The following is a 20,561-nucleotide window of genomic DNA, read 5'->3' as shown; positions in this document are numbered from 1 at the left end:
ATAATACAAATTGAACTCAAAAATTACTAAATAGTCTATTTTAGGGGTAAAATAATAAAATCAGGGAATTTCAAATGCCGAAGGGTTGATCCAACACAAACAACCCTATCTATTCAGAGCCTCTAAAAAGTAGAAAAGCATCTATGCCTCTTTTCAGATTTCAGACACTTTTAATATCTTTTTAATTTTTCAGATTTATCAAACGCCTCCTAAACACATTAGAACCAAAAGTTACTCTCTGAGGTGATACTTGACTTTGTTCAGGTATATTCAACAAGTATATCCCATTCACCTCTTGGCCACTCCCAATCACCTTCCGAGATTACATGTCCTGAAAAAGACATTAAGAAAGGAAAGGCTACACTACGATTCAAGGATTTTGTCAAATTAAGTCTATATTAAGTTTAGGAAGATGAAGAACTGAAGATAAGGTAAGGGTATCTAAAGCTCTGATGTTTCCCTAGCAAGAGAGCCATCAGGAAGAGAGATCTTGCCTCGGTCAAATAAAACCTAGTAAGTATAAAATCAATGAGACACACTAGTCATATAGTTAGAGGCACTAGAGTCAATTATCCAAAGGATCCTACGATTAACTAAGATAGAAGCATGATTCACAATGGCACAAATACCTGAATGGGAATAGGCAAAAGAGGAACTATTTCTTAAGGAGGTAGTAGTTGTAGTAGTAGACTCTAAGTGGTCAATGAGTCAGCCATACTTCTCATACCCTACTCTGGCAGCTGCAAGCTGTTCTCTCACTAATTTTTCTTCACTGAAACATTTTTCAACTCTCCTCATTGATAACCATGGCATAAGATTGAGATAAGGTCACTTCGTCCCTCGTTAGAATGTTTCGTCTAACAATACCATACTCAGGATTGAGTCCTATAAACAACTCAAAAACCCAATTCCTCTCAACTACCTTCCTATGAGTCTCAGCATCCTTAGTACACCTCCACACAACAATCTCCATCAAGTCAATCTCCTACCATAGGCTTCTCCCCCTGTCTTAAATTATTCACATCATTCTTCAGCTTGTAAGCCCTAACAACATTCAACTTCTAAAACTAAGTCTTTGTGACACTGTCCCACACCTCCTTTGTAGTCTCCATTGACAAATAATGTTGGTTAATATGAGGCTACATGGAATTCATAACTAGCCTACAATTTTATAATGCTCCTACATCCACCGTTCATAGACAGGGCCATCCTCCTTAGGTTGCTTCTTACTCCTAGTGATGTACCCCCATTTCCCTCTACTGTAGACATGAATCTTAATTGGTTGAGACTATGCTAGATAATTAGTCTCATCTAACCTCACTGAGGTTATTGCCCCAAACAGTCTCCACAAACCCTCTTGGGCCAAACTTGGAGTCTATAGGTTGTTTCATCTCACCTCTAGTTTGCTCCATTGGCCAAACAGAAACAAATGAAAATAAATATAGGATATTACTAGTCAAGACTCACTGCCTCCTAAGGCCAAAACTTCTTTTCAAATAGCCAAAAATAGGATTTCACCAGACCTAGCACCTGGAGAAGAAGGAGAAAGTCTGGTCGCTCTTATTAGAGGCTCCACAAATCTCTCCAACTTGGGTTGATCTCAAAGATACTCAAAAAACTTCTATTCCAGCCCCAAGTGCCACTTCCAAATTCCCTCTATACCCCTCAATTTAAAAACTCTCCAGTTAGCTAGGGTTTTCAAGAAACTCTCCAAGAACCTACCTTGGGCCCCAAACAAGCACTGCAATCTTCTCCAAAAACCTCCTCTAATTAGGCTGAATACTTATTAATTAATCAACCAATCAACTCTCCATACAACCTGTGTATATGAGATTAAAAAGGAAAAAAGGAAGAAGGTAGGAACTCTGCTCTAATACCAAGATGTAAATCCCACGTACAATAATCAGAAATAAAGCAGAAAAGAAGATTGTAGAAGGTGGAAAAGACATACAATGGAAGAAGAAGACAGAAGAAAAGGGAAGGAAGGGAATCAATTGAACCTCTCTCCTGTCCCCCACTATTATATTTTATTCTTTAATTGTAAAAAGAACACAATTACATGAATACCCTTAATAGGGCAGCCAGCACTAGAAACAATAATAAAATAAATAAAACAGACCCATAACTAAGGCCCACTAATCACAAATATAAATCATAAACAGAAATAAATAAACAATAATGAACTATGGACCATTCGGCCATCATCTCTACAACAACTAAGTAAACAAACCAACCCAAGCCAAAACTATGGACCATTCGGCCATCATCTCTACATCAGATTTTAATCTCTCCACCTCCAACATCTTTTTCTTTCCTTCTCCCATTCCTCAAGCAAACTTTAACATTCTCCACTTCCTTCAATTTCAACCCCATCACCTTTAGTAATTTCATTAGCATTTTCAACATATCCTTCCTTTCTCTTAAGATCCTCAAAAAACTTGCAAATCATCTTCCAAATCCTCTCCCCTTGTTCCCTTTCTTCAAGTCCTCCCTACTCACCCTTCCCCCTCTACCCCACCCTCTCATCTTCTTGGCAAGACCCAGGCAATGGTTGAGATTGTTCAATATCTGTTACTGAATGATACACATGAGAATAGAGTTGGTTCAAGATTGAAAATTGGGGTCAATAGGACCTGGATTGGAATCCAACCCTAAGTTTCCAATTCCCAGAGGATTTGTACTGGGTAAGGCCACTTGAAAAACACATAAGCCCCTTGTTGGTGCATCTCTGCTCTGGCTCACAAGAGATCTCACCTCTTCATTCCCATTACCCTGTAATTATTTAACCTGTAAGATCAGTTTAAGTCCATTGGAGCAGTGATTTTGTTTTCTACCACCAGTCTTCTTCCCTACCAACCCCCACTATGATCTCAGACATCTATCGCAACAATACATTCCCTGGGCCACCAGACATCAGTTGCAATAACACACTTCTCCTTCTACATTCTCCTTCTCTTCTTCTACTCTATTTTTCTGATTTCTTAATTAAGTTAAATACAAGGATGGACATGTCATTGCCCTATTCTCTAGACCAGTGGGAGTGGGGGAGGGGACTCTACTAGAGTTGAATTGTATGCAGTGCTGCAAGGAATTCATCTTGCAAATGAGCTGAATATAGAAAAGTTGATGATTAAAGGTGATTCTAAGTTCATAGTGGGATGGCTGAAAGATCCGGAATATGTGATTTGGTGCTATAGGAATGAAATGCAGAAACTCAAATGGATAACGAAAAATATGACACTCAGTATACAGTGGGTGAGGAGGATGGCCAATGCTTTTGCTAATTAAGGGGTGAACATGGATTGATTGTATTGAGCTCAATTGTAAACAGTTATTGTTAAATTTGTGATGGGAGAGGTTGCACCTCTCTTATGGGTACTTATACTGATTATATCTGTACTGATTACAATATAGATAAATAAAATTCACTTATGAAAAAAAACCAATTTAACTTCATCTAAAATCATATAACTTCTCCAAATAAGGGGAACTTTTAGCTGTACAGCAATAGAAACATTAGACTTGCTTACAACCCAAAATCATGTAAACTAAAGCATGATAACCACATTTTATCAAACTGTTCCTGAAGGACATTCAAGCTACCTGGAACAAGAGCATAATAATTGCAAATAGAACCTTTGCAACCTCTGTTAAAAAGTTAACACTGATGGGACTAAACTTGAAACTTCCATCCACCTTAGACATAAAAACCAAAATAGGCTGCACAAGAAAGACAAGACCACATTAGGTACTTTGAAGCATTAAAAAATCCAGAAGTAATTCAAGTTAATCAGCAACCATAATACTAGACAAGTCTGTTAATTTTCTAGAACAGTTTCTTTTTATATCAATATGCTTATAGAATAATGCCAACATCGTGACTAATGTCATTCTCGAACCATTTGGACTTGCCAAAATGACAAGCAAAGTTAAGAAGCTAAAACTTAAATGATCAAATATTAACAAAAAAATACAAGGCAACCCATTGAGTCACTAGAAGCAGCTCAAGAAGCTGCATAGCACCAAGTAAGCTGAATATTTAATGGTAAATCTTGGCACCATATTGTTCCTTCCCAAAGAAAATGCAGAATCTAACAGAAGATGAATTCATCTCAGTCATGGCTCCACTGTTATCTGTAACAAGAATCATGAATCATACAGAAGACCATATTAGAATATGCCAAATCACCTGTAGACCGACCAAGATGCAATCCCCAACAACCAAAAGGACATTGAGGGCTCGGTACTTAGATGATAACTTGCTCCTGTGCCGATCATATGCTCTTGACACGGTTTTTGAAGTTGGAGAAACCAATTTAGAGTGGCAGACACTGCATTCTATCATCCCGTTCTTCATTAGCTATTAGCTTAATTCCCGAATTATCACCAAGAATTAGAACTTTATCTACAATACGCAAAGGTGGACCAATTGAAGCAGCAGTATTATCATTGTCGGCCCCAGACACATCTTGTAGTAGATAGAACCATCCAAGAAAACCTATTGTCAAAAGTTCAAACCACTCATCATTGGAAAGAACCCCACAGGCAACAATATTTATACTTCATCGAATAAATTCTTATAGAATCAGATTGTTTGAATTGGATAACTATAAATTTCAGAAAAAAATACGGATACTATCATAACTTCATACAACTAAATATACAGCAAGCCACCAAATTCAAGTCAACGACCAGCAAAATTGAAACTTTCCTTCACTTCCATAATCAAAACCTAACCAGATCTTGTCATCAAATCAACAAATCTATGATTTGCAATTCATATAGTCATGGAATCCAAAAAAAACTGCTTGAAACCACACGATCATATCGACAAAGTCATATACTGCAGATACACGACCGGGATCTTTCCTAGTCCAACAAATTAATTGATCTCCAGAGATTCGGACACCTTAACCACCCAAACGACCTCGAATTCAATCAAATTTCAAAAAACAGTACTCAGGTGAAAAAAGAAAAAGAAAACTCTCAATTCAGCATTCCCAGCCCAATTCAAAATCCAAAACCACTGGAACCGCTATTATTCGACGAGATTTGAATACCTGGGTAGCTGAACTTACCAAACTCCGATACGATTCGAGGAATTAGCGCGCCAAAACAGGGAGAATTCTTCGATCTGGTCCAAGGAACTCGAAGAAAGAGAGAAATAGAACGCTTGTGGCACTCAGATATGGATCTATGGAGATCTATAGATGCGAAGAATATACAGAGACAGTGAGCATTTGCGAAGTATTTATAGCCGCAAAGTTCGCTTCTTCTCTTCCCTTTACAAAGTTTGCTTGAATTTTACAATAGTCTTCATGCGCCGTTTGCGGTTGCTGCAGGTATGCAACAAGAATTTCAAAAACAAAAGTAAATAAATAAAGATGTGTAATAAGCATGAAGACAGAACAACACTTTCGACTGGAATCTTGTGCGTTTGAACTCGCTGGAAAATCACTACGAGTTCGCAACCTTTCACTTTTTGAACCAACACATTATAGGGGTAGAGGTGTAAATCCAACCGTGCTTCCCTCCGCCTCTCAGATACTTTGGGGGTCCGCCCGGCACAGCCCATGTGGGCCTGTACCGTGCCATGGCCTTGGTCAGGTGGGCTGTAAGTTGTGTCGTAGACCTAAGCCGTGTCACGCTGGGCTACGGTCTTGGCCTTGGGCCTGGGCCAAACCAGGCCAGTCTTTTTTTTTTTTTTTGCTAAGTAAAATATTTAACTTTGGGAACCAATAAGAAAATTAAAAAATAACAAAAGTTTGAAAAAACACTTAACAAAATACAAAACTTGAAAAAAAAATAGGAATTTTATTTCATTTGAATTTGAATTTGAACAATACAATGGTCAATGGATGAATGAAATATGGAAAATGGAATAAAATATAAAAACAATATAATAAAATTATAGATTGACAATAAAAAATTACATTGTTGAAAAAATAACAAATAATTAAAATAAAATTGAAAAACAAAATTTACAATAATTTTAAAAATGCAATACAATTATTGACTATACAAAAAAATATTGACTTCAACATTTTTCTTCATATTCCACATACATCTCCTTGACCCTGATCATCATCTATTTCTATTGAAACATCAAGTGAAATGTCATGCCATCCTTTATCATACAAACAATCATCAACATCCAACCAATCTTTCAAACATATGCACATCTCCATACTTTCATCATTCGTGCAACTTCTCTTATCATCCAACACCCTAGTACCTGCATTAAGACAAGACTAAAATATCAAAAGTATTCATTTCCATGTAGCAAGAAAGATATTTTTTTTCCATATTCACTCTACCACGCTAAAATATCAAAAGTATTCATTTCCTCCGAGTCAAAGTAATCACCTGAATGAGAAAAATTTGCTTGTAAATAAAAAATAAATAAATTTAGTAAATGAACTTATTGATGAAGTGGGAGTATATTTTTGCCTCTTACTTATTGATGAACTAGTTGTTTTAAAAGTGGAAGTTGCACCTATACAAGTTCCAACTTTCCTATGCCCTAGATTCATATAAATCATACATATCAAATAATAAACAATTAATTTCTTATTTTTTATTTCCAATTTCAATATTCACATTTTCACAATACGATTCAAATAAAACATATAAACCATCTTTCCTAATCCTAGAATCTAAAATTGTAACTAAGCAATAAAGAAGAAAAATGTTATTTCAATATTTTTTAAATTTATTTTCCATTATTTCAACAATACTTTTAAATTGTGAATGCTTTCTATATTTTGCAAAATATTCACTAATTATAAATAAATGATTAACTAAAATACTAGTTCAGTAATGAACACCCGAAATTTCATTAGTTGTATCATAAAAAATTTGTAAAAAAATCTTTTCTAAAACCTACCATTTTCTATTCTTCCTCAAATATAATATCATATGGTATTTTGTATTATAAAATTAATAAGAATTTGTTTATAAAAAATACAACTTTATTAAGTAGAATAGGTAGAATTCCATCTATGTTGAACATCCAATACAAAATTTGTATATTTTAAACCATAATTTTGACATAAATATTTAAATTCTTATTTTCTTATTTTAGAACTTCTTATATACAAAATACAATTTCTGATTTTAGAAATATAAGAAAAAATAATAGTTAAAGCATCTTAAACACATAAATTTAAGATGTGGCGTGAACATATAATATGAAATAAGACATGGTTTAATTGAGATTTTAAAATAATAATTGTTGAATCATTATTACTAGCTTTATCAAAACTAACAGAAAAAAAGTTTATTTTCAAGGGGTTTCTTCTGTCAACTTCCCCTTAGAAATCGAAATTTCAATTAACCTGGTACAGAATACGAAACTTCCATCAACTCCAGCTAAAAAATATGAAATTTTTCCAACTCCTCCCCCCATTAGCAAAACAATAATAATATTATACCGTTATACCCCTCAACACAATTCGAAACAAGAGAAAAAGAACTCTATTTGAAAATCGATGATTCGTTCCACCATTTGAAAATGATGACTATCTTCTTCCCTATGCTCCTTTATTTGTCATCTAGTTGAAAATCAACAATTTGTTCCTCCATTCAAAAACGACGATTGTCTTCTCCCCCGTGCTCCTCCATTCATCATCTAGTAGATGACTTCTCTATTGCTCCCGACATTCTTCTTCCCTAAAGGCCCCCTGTACTAGCCATCCGAGGCAACCATTCTTCACCGTCGGAAGTGAGCTTTCCCGACCATCGTGCACCCCCATCCAAATCTAGTAATCTATGGCAAGCTAGAGCTCAGAAATCTATTTGCTGGAGATTCAGTAGTTTATAGTGGGATTTGCTCCTCCAAAACCCTGTTCTATTGCTTTGAGTGTGGTAAGGAATTAGCTATATTTTTTTCTTTGCATTTTCCATTACTCGTTGTGTTGTCTCTTGAACTAGGAGATGTTGTAGAGTTTGTCTCTAAGTTTGGATCACAAGAGAAGGCTCCAACAGATTCTCTTTGAACACTTCGTAGATTTGCCACGGTTGACTATGGAGATGGCCCTTTTGAGTTATCTAGTAAAATTGTGGGACTCAACTATCCAATGATTTATAGTTGGTGAAAGGATTGTGCAATTCCATGAGGCTGATGTTGCCTTGATAACGAGGCTTGGCCTATCAGGTAGTACAGTTGCCCTATCGGAAGGCCTTCTTGGTAGTGGATTGTTCAAAAAATCAATTGGCTTTGATGAAAATCACTCTACCTCTGTAGAGCTGGATCTCGTATGGCGTAGGCTAAAAAAGATTCTTTCGTTAGATGGTGAGGAGCACATTGAAGAAATAGTGAAGCTGATTATTTTGTAATTATTTGGTTATGTGTTGTTTCCCTAAGGCAGTTCAAGGGTGAGCTCCTTCTAGGCTAGATATGTTGATGATTTACAACGTATCGATGGTTATGATTGGGGTAAATGTGTACATGAATTCTTAGTCGGTGGTCAAGATCAGTTTGTTTCTAGTTGTGGTGCTGGAACAAGCGAAGGCTCATCCTCGTATAGTGGCTGCCTATTTGGATACTGAGCTGTGTTGATGGTTAGTGTGGATGGCATTCATTTTTTTTATTTATACTTTATATTAATCTCATTCAATTGAGGATCACTTATTGGTTGATTGCTTTTTTAGGCATGTGAATAGAGAGTGCAACACTGTACCTTGCAGCCGAGGGAGAGGTCCTCTCTTGTTGGACAGTGTTTGATCATTATGGGCTGAGAGGTTAAGTGTAAGACCATTTAGGATTTATACCTGATGGGCTAATCTCACATAAGTCCATAGTCCTTGGGCCTTCATAAGGTGGTTGGACCCAATGACCATTTAGTGTAAATGTTGGGCCTGCTAAGAGCTCATACTGATGGACTTAGAGGTTCACTGTCTTTAGTAGTGAATTCGGCCAGGCCTTATAACAACGGCTAGGCTGAACCCATATGGGCCTAAGGCCCAATTCAAACTGGGCTAATTAGATTAGTTAAGAGATGGGTGAATTTAAGTTTATATCTGCTTCTAAATCAGCAAGAGGATAAGATATGTCTTATCCACTTAGGAGTTCTGATCCAAATAAAGATTTTGATCAAAGAACCCTCTCTTGATATGATTAGAAAGTTGATCCAAAAAGGCTTATAAATAGAGGGAGAAATCCTTCTGTTAAACACTTTTTGCAAATCTCAAATCTTCTCTCTATTCTTGCCTCCCTACCTTGTTCGATCTCTAGTTCTTGGAGTGACCAAGATTGGATCTTAATATTGTTTCTTGCTGAAAGAAACAATCTTAATGTTGTGCTCCCATCCCTGTGTGATTCTTGCTAAAGAAGTGGGGTTCTTGCTGAAGAATCTCTTTGTTGATCCTGCCTTACCCTAAGCTATGTCAACGTCAGTGGAGGAAGAATTTGGTGAACTTTTTGGGTGTGAAGACCTATGTTGGGAACTACTGTTGATTCCATACCAGGTATATCCCTTCCTTTACCTTGGTTTCAGATTTGGTCTGATTTGTTTCAAGAACGAACCTTAAAAAATGTAGTTTTTCTAAAATAGGGAATAGGATTCCCGAAAGGGAGAAAAAAATTTTTTGAAGTTTCGCCCAGCCACCCTACATGGTTCGGCCATCCATATGATGGATCTCCATTCCCTTCACCTTTGGTGTTCATATGTAGTTTGTGCACCCAGGGGCCTTAGAGTGGGTGTTGGTCATGAGTGGGGTCGAAAAGGGCGAAAGGTATTTTTAGCGTAGCATACATATTTTGAGTTATATACAAGTTGACTTACTACTAGTGTTGAGATTTTTTAACTAGCGTCAAACTAGATTTTTCAAAAATTTTGCAAATCCTGCATGGAATCTATGGAATATCAAATTCTTTGTATGGAGGCCAGTGAGTATGCCTCAACAAAAAAGCAGAACGAGGCACTTAGTAATGAAGTTAATAGGCTTCATAGAATGTTGAGAAATAATGGGATGGACCCAGATGTAGTACCATTTAGTGAGGGGCCGGTAGGTTTGGCAACGTATGTGCTATACGATGATGATTATGGTAAGACTTGCTTGCTAGAGTTGCATGTGGCATCACGAGGGTAGAGCAATCTTCTGAAAGGACTTGCACTATAGCCCCATCTTGCGAAATTGTTCATCTCTCCCTCCATTGCCTCTACTTACAAATGTAAGTTTCCCTGGGCAAGGAGAGAGTGAAAGCAAAACTGCATGGTGGTGTCGCCTTACCTAACTCTTGGGCAACAAGGGCAAGTAGCGGAAGAGTGTTCCATTGTTGCAGGGTCCAAAAGAGAAATGAAGGGGAAGGTGAAGTGATATTGGTGTTGTCTTGATATTGTTTGTGGGGTTGATTTGGTTATTGTGTTTAGGGTAGAGTTGTTTAATAGTTTAGTGACTAGTGAAGTATTTCTTACAATCAGTGGATGCACGATCCTTGTGGACTTCTTTTAAGATGAAGGACTTGCTCCCAAATGAGGACTTAGCAGTTGTGAAATGGTTCTTAAACAACTCCAAGAGAGGACAAGTGCACAAGATTGTATACAAGATTGTGTCCATTTAATTGATTTGCTTTAAACTATATTTTGTCCATACCATTATTTTTTTCTTGTGTAATGAAGTTGATTAATGATTATGGCGATGAACAATTGGTATGGAGCAATGGTGATGTATTTTTTACCCCAGATTGCTTGCTGCCCCTCTTTAACCCGGAAGCATGGGTGTATGATGAGGTATTGGTTTGTCTTAGGGGAGTGTTGCATGTCGTATAAGGCTAATTAGCAATGTGGCTGATTTGACATGTTTGGTTGTGTAGGTCATAGATGTGTATGGTTCTTGCTAATGGCAAGAACCACCAACACCATCAAGATATGCTATGTGTCTTCGATGACACCAGTATGGATTGTTTATCTTTAATTGCAAATATATTTCTCAGATTTGGTTCTTGCTGATGGCAAGAACCACCAACACCATCAAGAAATCCATATGCAAACGATGCATTTTGTGATATAATCCCAATGCTATTTGTTTTTAATTGTAGTTGTATTTCTCGGACGTCTGCCACGATATTCTATATTAGTGGTTGAAGCCCAATGAAATATTGATGTGCAATAAGGTTTTCACACCATTATCTGAGGGCTCACACTTGCAGCTACTAGTGGTGGATATGTTGAACCAAAAAATCAAAACCTACAGTTCCCTAAATAGTAGATGCCATGTCACTTATGCAAGATACATGGTATGTATCATGAGTTGATTTTTACACTACTAATTGGGCATAAGATAATGAGTCGGATTGCTCATGTGTCTGTTCAATTTCACATTATCTGGCAACAAAAAAGTTTGAGAGAAAAAATCGCACCATTTGTTCCCGGGATCACTAGTTAGCCATTTGAATTCCTGGAGTCAGCCCCCCAACAAGTTGGGTACATGTTATATGTTCAAAGCTTAGGTATAGAGGTACTTTTATGATGGTTATTGAGTCAAAAAGTGATGTATGTTTTGTGCAGTGGTAGCAAGTGTGGGGTGTTTGTGATGAAGTATATGGATTGCATCGCTCGAGGTGCAGATTTTGACTTTGATCCAGTGAGTACACGTGAATTCCGTTTGTTATCACAAAACAAAATGTCTCCCATTAATACTAACATATAATACTTATGTTGTAGAGAATGATCGATGTTATTATGTGGTAGATAGGGGCTCAACTCATCCGAAACCATATCCCATGATTTCCACATGTTATGAGGATGATTGAAAACCTTTTTTATTTATGCTTTCTCTCATTTGACCAGTGGGAGCAAATATTAACAGTGTAAATTTTTGTACAGAGCTAATGATTGAGTTGATCTAACTATGTAAATTTAGAGGTGAATGGCTTAAATTAATGCAAAATTTTTTATATTGTCAGGTGAAACCTTATCTCCATAGTAGTGTTCCATTATGTGTGTGGTGTGACTTATAATCAAAATTTTGCTCAACAGTTAGTGGCACAAGGTAATGTGAAATAAAAATTAGGATGGAAAGGGTTTGGTGGCTAGCGAACCCCACTGTACCCGCTGGATCGGCCTCTAGGATGTGAAATACCACTTGCTAATTAGCAAGTGGAGTGCAGGGGTAGACAGGCAACAATACCACTTCCACGGGGTGGGGAGAGGTCTCCTAGATGTCCACATAGGAGGCAGAGATGCCCCAGGCCAACGGGGAAGGTCGACAGTGGGAAATGGTGCTTTTGCAGAACCATCGTTTCCCACGTCAGTCCGAGCTGTCAGGCCGATGGGGAACTGGATGGTGTCGAGATGCTCGGTGGGTGAGTGGCAATAGGAGGGAGTGGATTTGGTGGCCAACGAACCCCTTTGCACCCACTGGAGTGGCCTCCAGGTGATTTTGTCATTTCCAAGATGAGGTCACGGAGGGGGTGGCGCAGGGGTAGACGGGCAATGGAACCACCTTCATGAGGTGGGGAGAGGTCTCTTAGACGTCCTCAGAGGAGGCGGAGATGCCTCGGGCCAAAGGGGAAAGATGACAGTAGGAAACAATGTTTTTGCAGAACCACTATTTCCCACCGTAGGTCCAGGCCGTCAGTCCGATGGACAGTCAAAAGGTATTGGGGATGTTCGGTGGGTGAGTGACAGTAGGAGGGAGTGGGTTTGGTGGCCAACAAACCCCTCTGCACCCATCGGAGCGGCCTTCGGATGATTCTGCCATTTCCGAAATGCGGTCCTAGAGGGGAGCATAAGAGTAAACGGGCAACAATGCCACCTCCACGGGGTAGGGAGAAGTCTCCTAAACGTCCCCAGAGAAGGCAGAAACGACATAGGCCAATGGAGAAGGCCAACACTATGAAACAATGCTTTTGCAGAACCACCGTTTCCCATCGTCAATCTGGGTCATCAGGCCGATGGATGATTGGAAGGTGTCGGGATGCTTGGTGGGCAAGGGGCAGTAGGAGGGAGTAGGTTTGGTGGCCGGCGAACCCCTCCGCACCCATCAGAACGGCCATTGGGTGTTTTTGCCATTTCTGATACACAGTCCCAGAGGGAGTGCGGGAGTAGATGGGTGGCGGATTGGTGGTACAACCTCCACGAGGTGGGGAGAGGTCTCCTATATGTCCTTTTAGCATTCTAACCCTAGGGCGTTCTAATCTCCACTGTTCATTCTAGGGCACTCTCTTTTAACCATTCTAACTCTAGGGTGCCACCTAACTTCTAATCCTCACCATTCAGCCTTTAGCCACTACATCTCAGCCCTCTATTCCACTCTCAATCTCAGCCATTCACTCTAGGGCACCACCCATTCCTTTTAATCTTCACATTTCAGCCCTAGGCACCCAAATCTCTACCATCCAATTCTGGAAGCCTAAATCCAAGCCCTACATAATATTGGGCGCCCTCTCCTTCTCTTCTCAGCCTTAGGATCACCTTAGAACCATCCTAACCCTTCATTCAAAACCCTAGGGCACCCATATTTTTGCTAAAACCCAGCTACCGCCCCCCTCTTTCTCTCTAATCCCAGTTTTATCCACCCTTGTCTATAAAAAGGACACAAGGGTTCCTGAGAAGGGGTTGGATTTTGCCCAAGGTAAGACAAAGGGCTGATCTTGAGAAGTTCAAGGGTAGAGGAAGAGGAGAATGCCCAGGCAAGAGGAGGGGTTCCTGCTTGCAGTTTGACTAGCCACTACTGCCACCACTGGATTCAAATCCCAACTAGTTTACTTTCGTTTCAGACTTAATTTCGAGTTCTTATTTTTCCTTGCTGCAATTTACTTTTATCTATTTCATTTTTTTTTCTTTTCTGCATATCTGGGATTTGGCCAGGTAAGATGCAAGGCTTAGCTCGAGGAGTTCGAGGATCAAAGGAGAGATCCGGAGACTACTACCTTTGACCGAGTTGCAGACTATTCATTTAGTTTCTTTTGTTTATTTATTTCTATTATTTATTTATTTTTCTGCTTTTTTCACTTTCAGCATTGTTAGAATATTATTTTAGTGGATTCCAGTTTAATTAATTAAAGTTATGTGTTTCTACAATGTCCCTTTGTGTTCTTTTATCCGTATTAAAGTTTATAACGATTTCTCCCTCGCTTCCCTGTAGATACAACCCGTTCTCACCATTTACTACGTTTGTAATTGTTATGAGAAACAGTGAAACTTACAAATATTAAAACTGGTGTTCCGAAGTGGTTAAAGACACGCTTTCAGACACACCAAGTTTTTGACACCGTTGCTAGGAAGCAACGGACAAAATTTTTTATTTGATTTGTTTGGATATGTTTCATTCTTTTTTTATTTTTGTTTAATTACTTGATATGTAATCTCATTTTAATTCTTAACTCTTTGATTTTACAGGACATAATAGCAAAAGGTGGGGTACCAGACTGCTGAAGAAAAGAAAAGAAAAGAGAAATTGGATTGTGTTTCAAGTATAGTCGTCCTAATTTGGACTTTTTTTTCAAACTCCTTTTTCTTGGTAAAATAGTGATTTTTGAATTCTTTGTTAATTAAACTTTCTCTTTCATTTTTTCTAGATCTGATTTATTCATTGTTATGTTTAAGATTATTAGGTTCTATTTTTTATTTTCATCTTAGAAACTCACTTCATTAATTTTATTTGCATTTGCATTCCAACATTTCGGGTTTGATATGCTAGAGCATGCATCATATAGGATTATTTAATTGTTGAAAATATCTTGTTAGTTGTGAATGTGTTAGGCTTTCTTTTTATTATTATTATTTTAATTGCTTCTCTTGCTTAGTTTATTTTATTATTTTAAGTTAACTTGCTGAATTGCATATTAGAAATAATTGTTCATGCATTGTAATTAGTTGCATTTATTTTGTTTATTGTGTTTTTTTCTTTTTGTCATTAATCCATTTAAGGGCAATCCAACTTAAATAAGATAAGGTGGGGATTTCATCACCCCTCCTTGGCCCAAAAGTCACCACTCTTCATGTGCGGCTCACCCGAAACTGTAATTTAAAATTTGGATAGCAAGATCCTTTCGGGAGCTCACATTTGGTTCAAAAGTGTGCTGAATTTTAGGGAAGCTTGTAATTACTTTCCATAATCAGCGGTTAGTGTCTAAGGAAAGAGGTTAAATGGCTAAGCCGAAGCAGGTTTTGTGGTTACTTAATTTGGTCCTTGTGAGAGCAAGGGGAGCCTCCCACATCCCTACCTCTTACCTGGCTACCCAAAGGAAGTGGTGTAATTCCAAGTGAACCTAACAGAATTCATATTAGTTGAACCACTAGTATAGGAAACCTTAGGTCAGCCCAGATGTCGTGTGTTTGAATTTCATGCATTTTTTTAATTTAAAAAATTCAAAATTTGAATTTAAATTTCCAATTTCAAAATAATAATAAAAATAAAAAGACTTAAAAAAATGAATTCAATGGCCAAAGTTTGTGGAATGAGAAATTACTTCCAACCTAAGCCACAAATAGATTGGAACCATGTGTCTCAACAACTTGATAAGATTAGTGGGATGGGTCAAAGACTTGATCAAGTCCTTGCTTAAACAAATTGGCCCATACATCCTGCCCAACATGTTCCATCTATGCAAGCCGACCCATCTTGTTAGCCAGTGCCCTGTGGCAGGCCCATGTCAACTAGTCATTCCAGAGCAAGTACATGTAGCTAATAGATTTTTCCAACACAATGTTAACCCATCCTTTAGTCCATATAACCCTGGGTGGGAAAATCAGTCCTATTTCACTTATTGGGCCCACTCCCAAGAACCCACCTTGCCTGATGTGCACTCTCAATGGTTTGAAGCCCAGACTCACTATGAGTACAATAATTAACCTGGGACTCAACCGGCTCAGCCATGTCAAACCTCCTCTCAACCTTATCAAACTAATTCACTTAATGAAAGGTTTCTGCAGCTCCAATAGCTGATCTTAGCTCAACAACAATCTATCCTAAGATTAGAGAGCCAAGAAATTCAGCTCCTGGAAGCCAACCTGCAGTGGGAAGGGATATGTAGACCGCCCCCAACCTTAGCGGTGGGGGTGGTGCTTATGAGATAAGTACTTATGATGGGGGTGGGGGTTTCAATGAGAGGGGTAAGGGATGGGTGGAGTATGGCAGTACGAGGTGCAGCCTAACGACCATGGGGCAATCCAATGTAAAATAGGAGCACTATAGCATGATGCAAGTCAACCAGTCAATGCGGTGACCCTTTGACAGACATCACCATAGGCTAGAGGGATAAACCAGACCTAGGTACTGCTTTATACATGCCTTAGCCGCCCATGCACAAGGACCAAGGTAAGCCTAGGATCAATGGGAGGGTGGTGCAAGTCAATGACCAATGGGCACTCTAATGTAAAGGAGACCGGAGTAAGGTGGTACGAGGTGTAGCCCAACGACCATAGGGCAATTCGATGTAAAAGAGGAGCACTATAGCGTAATGCAAGTCAATCGGTCAATGCAGTGACCCTTCGACAGACATCACCATAAGCTGGAGGGATAAACCAGAAGTACCGCTTAACACATGCCTTAGTCGCCCGTGCACGAGGACCATGGCAGGGCTAGGATCAACGGGAGGGTGGTGCAAGTCAATGACCAATGGGCACTCTAATGTAAAGGAGACCGGCGGTATGAGGTGCAACCCAACGACCATGGGGCAATCTGATGTAAAAGAGCAGCACTGCAGTGTGATGCAAGTCAACCGGTCAGTGCAATGACCCTTCGACAAACATCACCATAGGTTAGAGGGATAAACCAGGATCTTAAAACATCTATAAATGGGGTGGATCTTGAATTTGGTTCACACACTTCACATTTTAACCAAATTCTACTATGTTTTTTCAAGTCCACAAAGGAGCACAATGACATTAACAGTGTAATTATTCCACAGAGCGAGTTGCTTAACTTGATCCAACATGAATTGAATGAATAGGATACAGAGTGGATTGTGAGTTCCGGGAATGGCCTCTATCAAGCAATTGTGGCCTTTAACGTATGTGGACATGAGGTATCATTTACTGACAAACTATGTCCATTGTTGGGATCTAGCATACAAACAACGGATGCAATAGGAATCTGCCACATCAGAGAATCCCACCACATCTATTTGGTGGATGTCACATACCCAGAATACCGCCACGCTCTTAGGCAAAGTCAGAACCTACAGAGAGACGTTGACGCTTCGGTGTAGGATAATTTGGCTTTGAGACAAAAAAAATTGGAACTTGGATGCAATGTCACAAAGATGAGGGCACGGGCCGACATTAGTGTATTGAACAACAATCTATAACGTGAGGATAAGGGTCCCTGTGGTCACCATCGATGCATTTGGTTTTGCGAAGGGACTAATCATATCTATTAGCCATATATTTTGATCAATAGTTGTATCGTCCCAACCACCCCCACCCCCATCTAACCTAAACACTACCGCAACACCATGGAACCACTCCCAGTAGGATGTATGTGTATCTTCCCTTTCCTTTATGCTAGTATAGGATGTATGTGAAAATTTTAATGGAAGTAGTCGTGTACTGTTGGTACTTGCACGTCACACCTGACAATTAAATTTACTTCACTTTATGAGGTGGTACTGCACCCTCTTACTGACACTCACCCGCCGAGCATCCCAACACCTTCCGGCTATCCATCGACACGATGGCCCAGACCAATGGAGGAAAACAATGGTTCTACAAAAGCATTGTTTCCCACAATCAACCTTCCCCGTTGGCCCAGGCCATCTTCATCTCCTCTAGGGACATCCAGGAGACCTCTTCTCACCCCGTGAGGGTTGTACCGTCGCCCTTCTACTCCTATACCCCCCCTAGGACCGCGTGTTGAAAATGGTAAAATCACCCGGAGGCCACACTGGCGGTGCGGAGGGATTCACTAGCCACCACACCCACTCCCTCCTACTGCCACTCACCCATCGAGCATCCCAACACCTTTTAGTTGTCCATCGGCCCGATGGTTCAGATCGATGGTGGGAAATGGTGGTTCTACAAAAGCACTATTTTCCACTATCGTCATTCCCCGTTGGCCTGGGGCACCTCTCCCCACCCCGTGGAGGTGGTTCCGCTGCCCGTCTACCCCACGCCCCCTCCAAAACTGCATCTCGGAAATGGAAGAATCACCTGGAGGCCGCTCCGGCGAGTGCAGAGGGTTCCCGGGCCACCAAACCCACTCCCTCCTACTACCACTCACCCACCGAGCATCCCAACACCTTTCGGTCGTCCATCGGCCCGACGATGGAAAATGATGGTTCTACAAAAACACTATTTCCCACTATCGGCCTACCCCATTGTCCTGGGCCATCTCTGCCTCCTACTACCACTCACCCACCGAGCATCCCAACATCTTTCGGTCGTCCATCGGCCCGACAATGGAAAATGATGGTTCTACAAAAACACTATTTCCCACTATCGGCCTACCCCATTGTCTTGGGCCATCTCTGCCTCCTCTATGGATGTCCAGGAAACCTCTCCCCACCCTGTGGAGGTGGTACCGCCACCCGTCCACTCCAACGCCCCCCTCTGGGGTCTCATCTTGAAAATGACAAAATCACCTAGAGGCCACTCCAGTGGGGGAGCAAGGGTTCGTTGGCCAGCAAACCCACTCCCTCTTACTGCCACTCACTTACCAAGCATCTCGACACCTTCCGGTCCTCCATTGGCCCGACAGTCCAGACCGATAATGGGAAACAATGGTTCTGCAAAAGCACTGCTTACCACCATCGTCCTTCCCTGTTGGCCTGGGGTGACTCCGCCTCCTCTGGGGACAACCAAAAGACCTCTCCCTACACCATGGTGGTGGTTCCGTCTCCCGTCTACCCCTATGCCCCCCTTTGCGACTGCATCTCGGATATGGCAGAATCACTTGGACGCTACTCCGGCAAGTGCGGGGCAGTTTGCTGGCCACCAAACCCACTCCTTCCTACTACCATTCACCCAACGAGAATCCTGCACCTTCTAGTCATCCATCGGCCCAATGGATGGAAACGATGATCCTACAAAAGCATCGTTTCCCACCGTCGACCTTCCCCGCTAGCCCGAGGCATCTCTGCCATCTTTGCAAACGTCTAGGAGACCTCTCCCCACCCCATGGAGGTGGTATCTCTGCCTATCCCACTAAAATATTACCTCAGATTTTAATCAACAACTATAAAACAACCACTACGGGTTATTCCGAGTTGTTGAAATTTGAAGGATGCATTTCCGTTTGCAATTACAATACTTAGTACAATACCGCAAACTATTCAGGGATTGATTCTCAATACTTCGTTGGCTATTCATACCTACAAATGTTCAATAACCCTCAGTAACGACATCCGTATCTTAATAAACACTACACAATTCATTTTCATTAGCATTGAACTAAGCAACATACAAATATTCATTTACAGAGGTCCTTACGGCAATCAAACAAGGAAAAAATGTAACAAAGTAAATTGCCTGTGGTCGAGAAGCGTCAACAAACTGGGATCCGATCTTTGGTGCGCTGCAAATTAACAAGATTTGATGAAGGGGTTGGACAGTAATCACTGATACTAATTGAGAACGACATGTAAGGGTGCAACGAGCTTGGAAGCCTTTGCATGGGTGGCTAACAGGATGCTAAAACATCGGAGTGAGACAAAATCATAGGGGGCGTCCAAATGGAGTGAGCCAAAAGCACGGGGGCCTCCAAAGCGGTTGAATGTAGGGGCCTGAGAATCCTTCCAACGCCCACTAAACCCAGCTTCCAGTGTCCTTTCAATGGTCAATGCAGGGTGCCTCCGACGGACGATGAACAGTAAACCGATGGTCGACCTTCCTTCGAATGGGGAACATTGAGTGTCATCCATGGCCGATGACTATTGAATATCGGGAGATTTGAGAACGTTTCAACATCCAAAATGAGGAAGACTGTCAAGAGAGAACAACGTTTGTTTCTCCTTTTTTGAGCACGGGAAAGAAGATGGTCGGGAGCAATAGAGAAGTCATCATTATCGAATAGAGCAATAAAGAAGTCGTCGTTTTTTAGTAGAGTTCGTTTCTCCCTTTTTTTAGCATGGGGAAGAAGACGGTCGGGAGCAATCTACCGAACGGTGAATGGAGGAGCATGGGGAAGAAGACAACCGTCATTTTTGAACAGAGGAATAGAGATGTCGTAGATTTTCAAACGGAGTTCTTATTCTCCAGTTTCGAATTGCGCTAAGGGCTATAACGGTATAATATTATTACTATTTCGTTGAATGGTGGGTATGTCAACCTTCCTTTAGACGACGAATGCAGGAAGCTGAAAAATCGAATTGTGGAAAACTCAACGACCAAATAAATTTCGAACCAAGCTTCCAAGGGTATAATGGGTATAATGATTAAATTTATGTTGACATGGGGATGGAGGAGCATAAACAAATATTCAATTTGTTGGCTCGGGTTGGCATGGGTTTCATATTCCGTACCAAGCTCATTGAAATTTCGATTTTTGAGGGGCAGCTGATTGAATACTTGCATCAATTGTTGAGCCAGTATGTGGCCATTCAAGCATAATAAAACTTAAAATTCTTTTTTTTTTCTGTAAAAGCCAATTATCATCAATAAAATGACCAATAAGAC

At 40.2% G+C, this 20,561-nt stretch overlaps 1 protein-coding gene across 6 annotated transcripts in view; it reads right to left on the bottom strand.

The window, feature by feature from the left end:
• LOC104598294 (CMP-sialic acid transporter 4-like) overlaps nt 1–5,352 on the bottom strand; it is a 91,602-nt gene extending 86,250 nt beyond the window's left edge. For 5 of the 6 annotated variants that reach the window (XR_735344.3, XM_019197948.2, XM_010260293.3 and 2 more), the window contains exons 1-3: nt 5,079–5,352; nt 4,190–4,498; nt 3,604–3,720 (exon numbers count right to left, since the gene is read on the bottom strand). Coding sequence is in view for 5 of the 6 variants with exons in the window: in XM_019197948.2 (XP_019053493.1) it covers nt 3,604–3,720; nt 4,190–4,357 (285 nt within the window). In the remaining variant the exon portion in view is untranslated. The remainder of the gene's footprint in view (nt 1–3,603; nt 3,721–4,189; nt 4,499–5,078) is intronic. The other variant, XM_088891017.1, reaches the window with a different exon arrangement.
• Between the last annotated feature and the right edge of the window lie 15,209 nt (nt 5,353–20,561).

Source organism: Nelumbo nucifera, chromosome 7, assembly GCF_055504915.1.
Source record: "Nelumbo nucifera cultivar China Antique chromosome 7, China Antique-T2T, whole genome shotgun sequence".
Taxonomy (NCBI): domain Eukaryota; kingdom Viridiplantae; phylum Streptophyta; class Magnoliopsida; order Proteales; family Nelumbonaceae; genus Nelumbo; species Nelumbo nucifera.
Note: the sequence above shows the minus strand (reverse complement) of the source record. Positions and strands in the feature narration are given on the sequence as shown.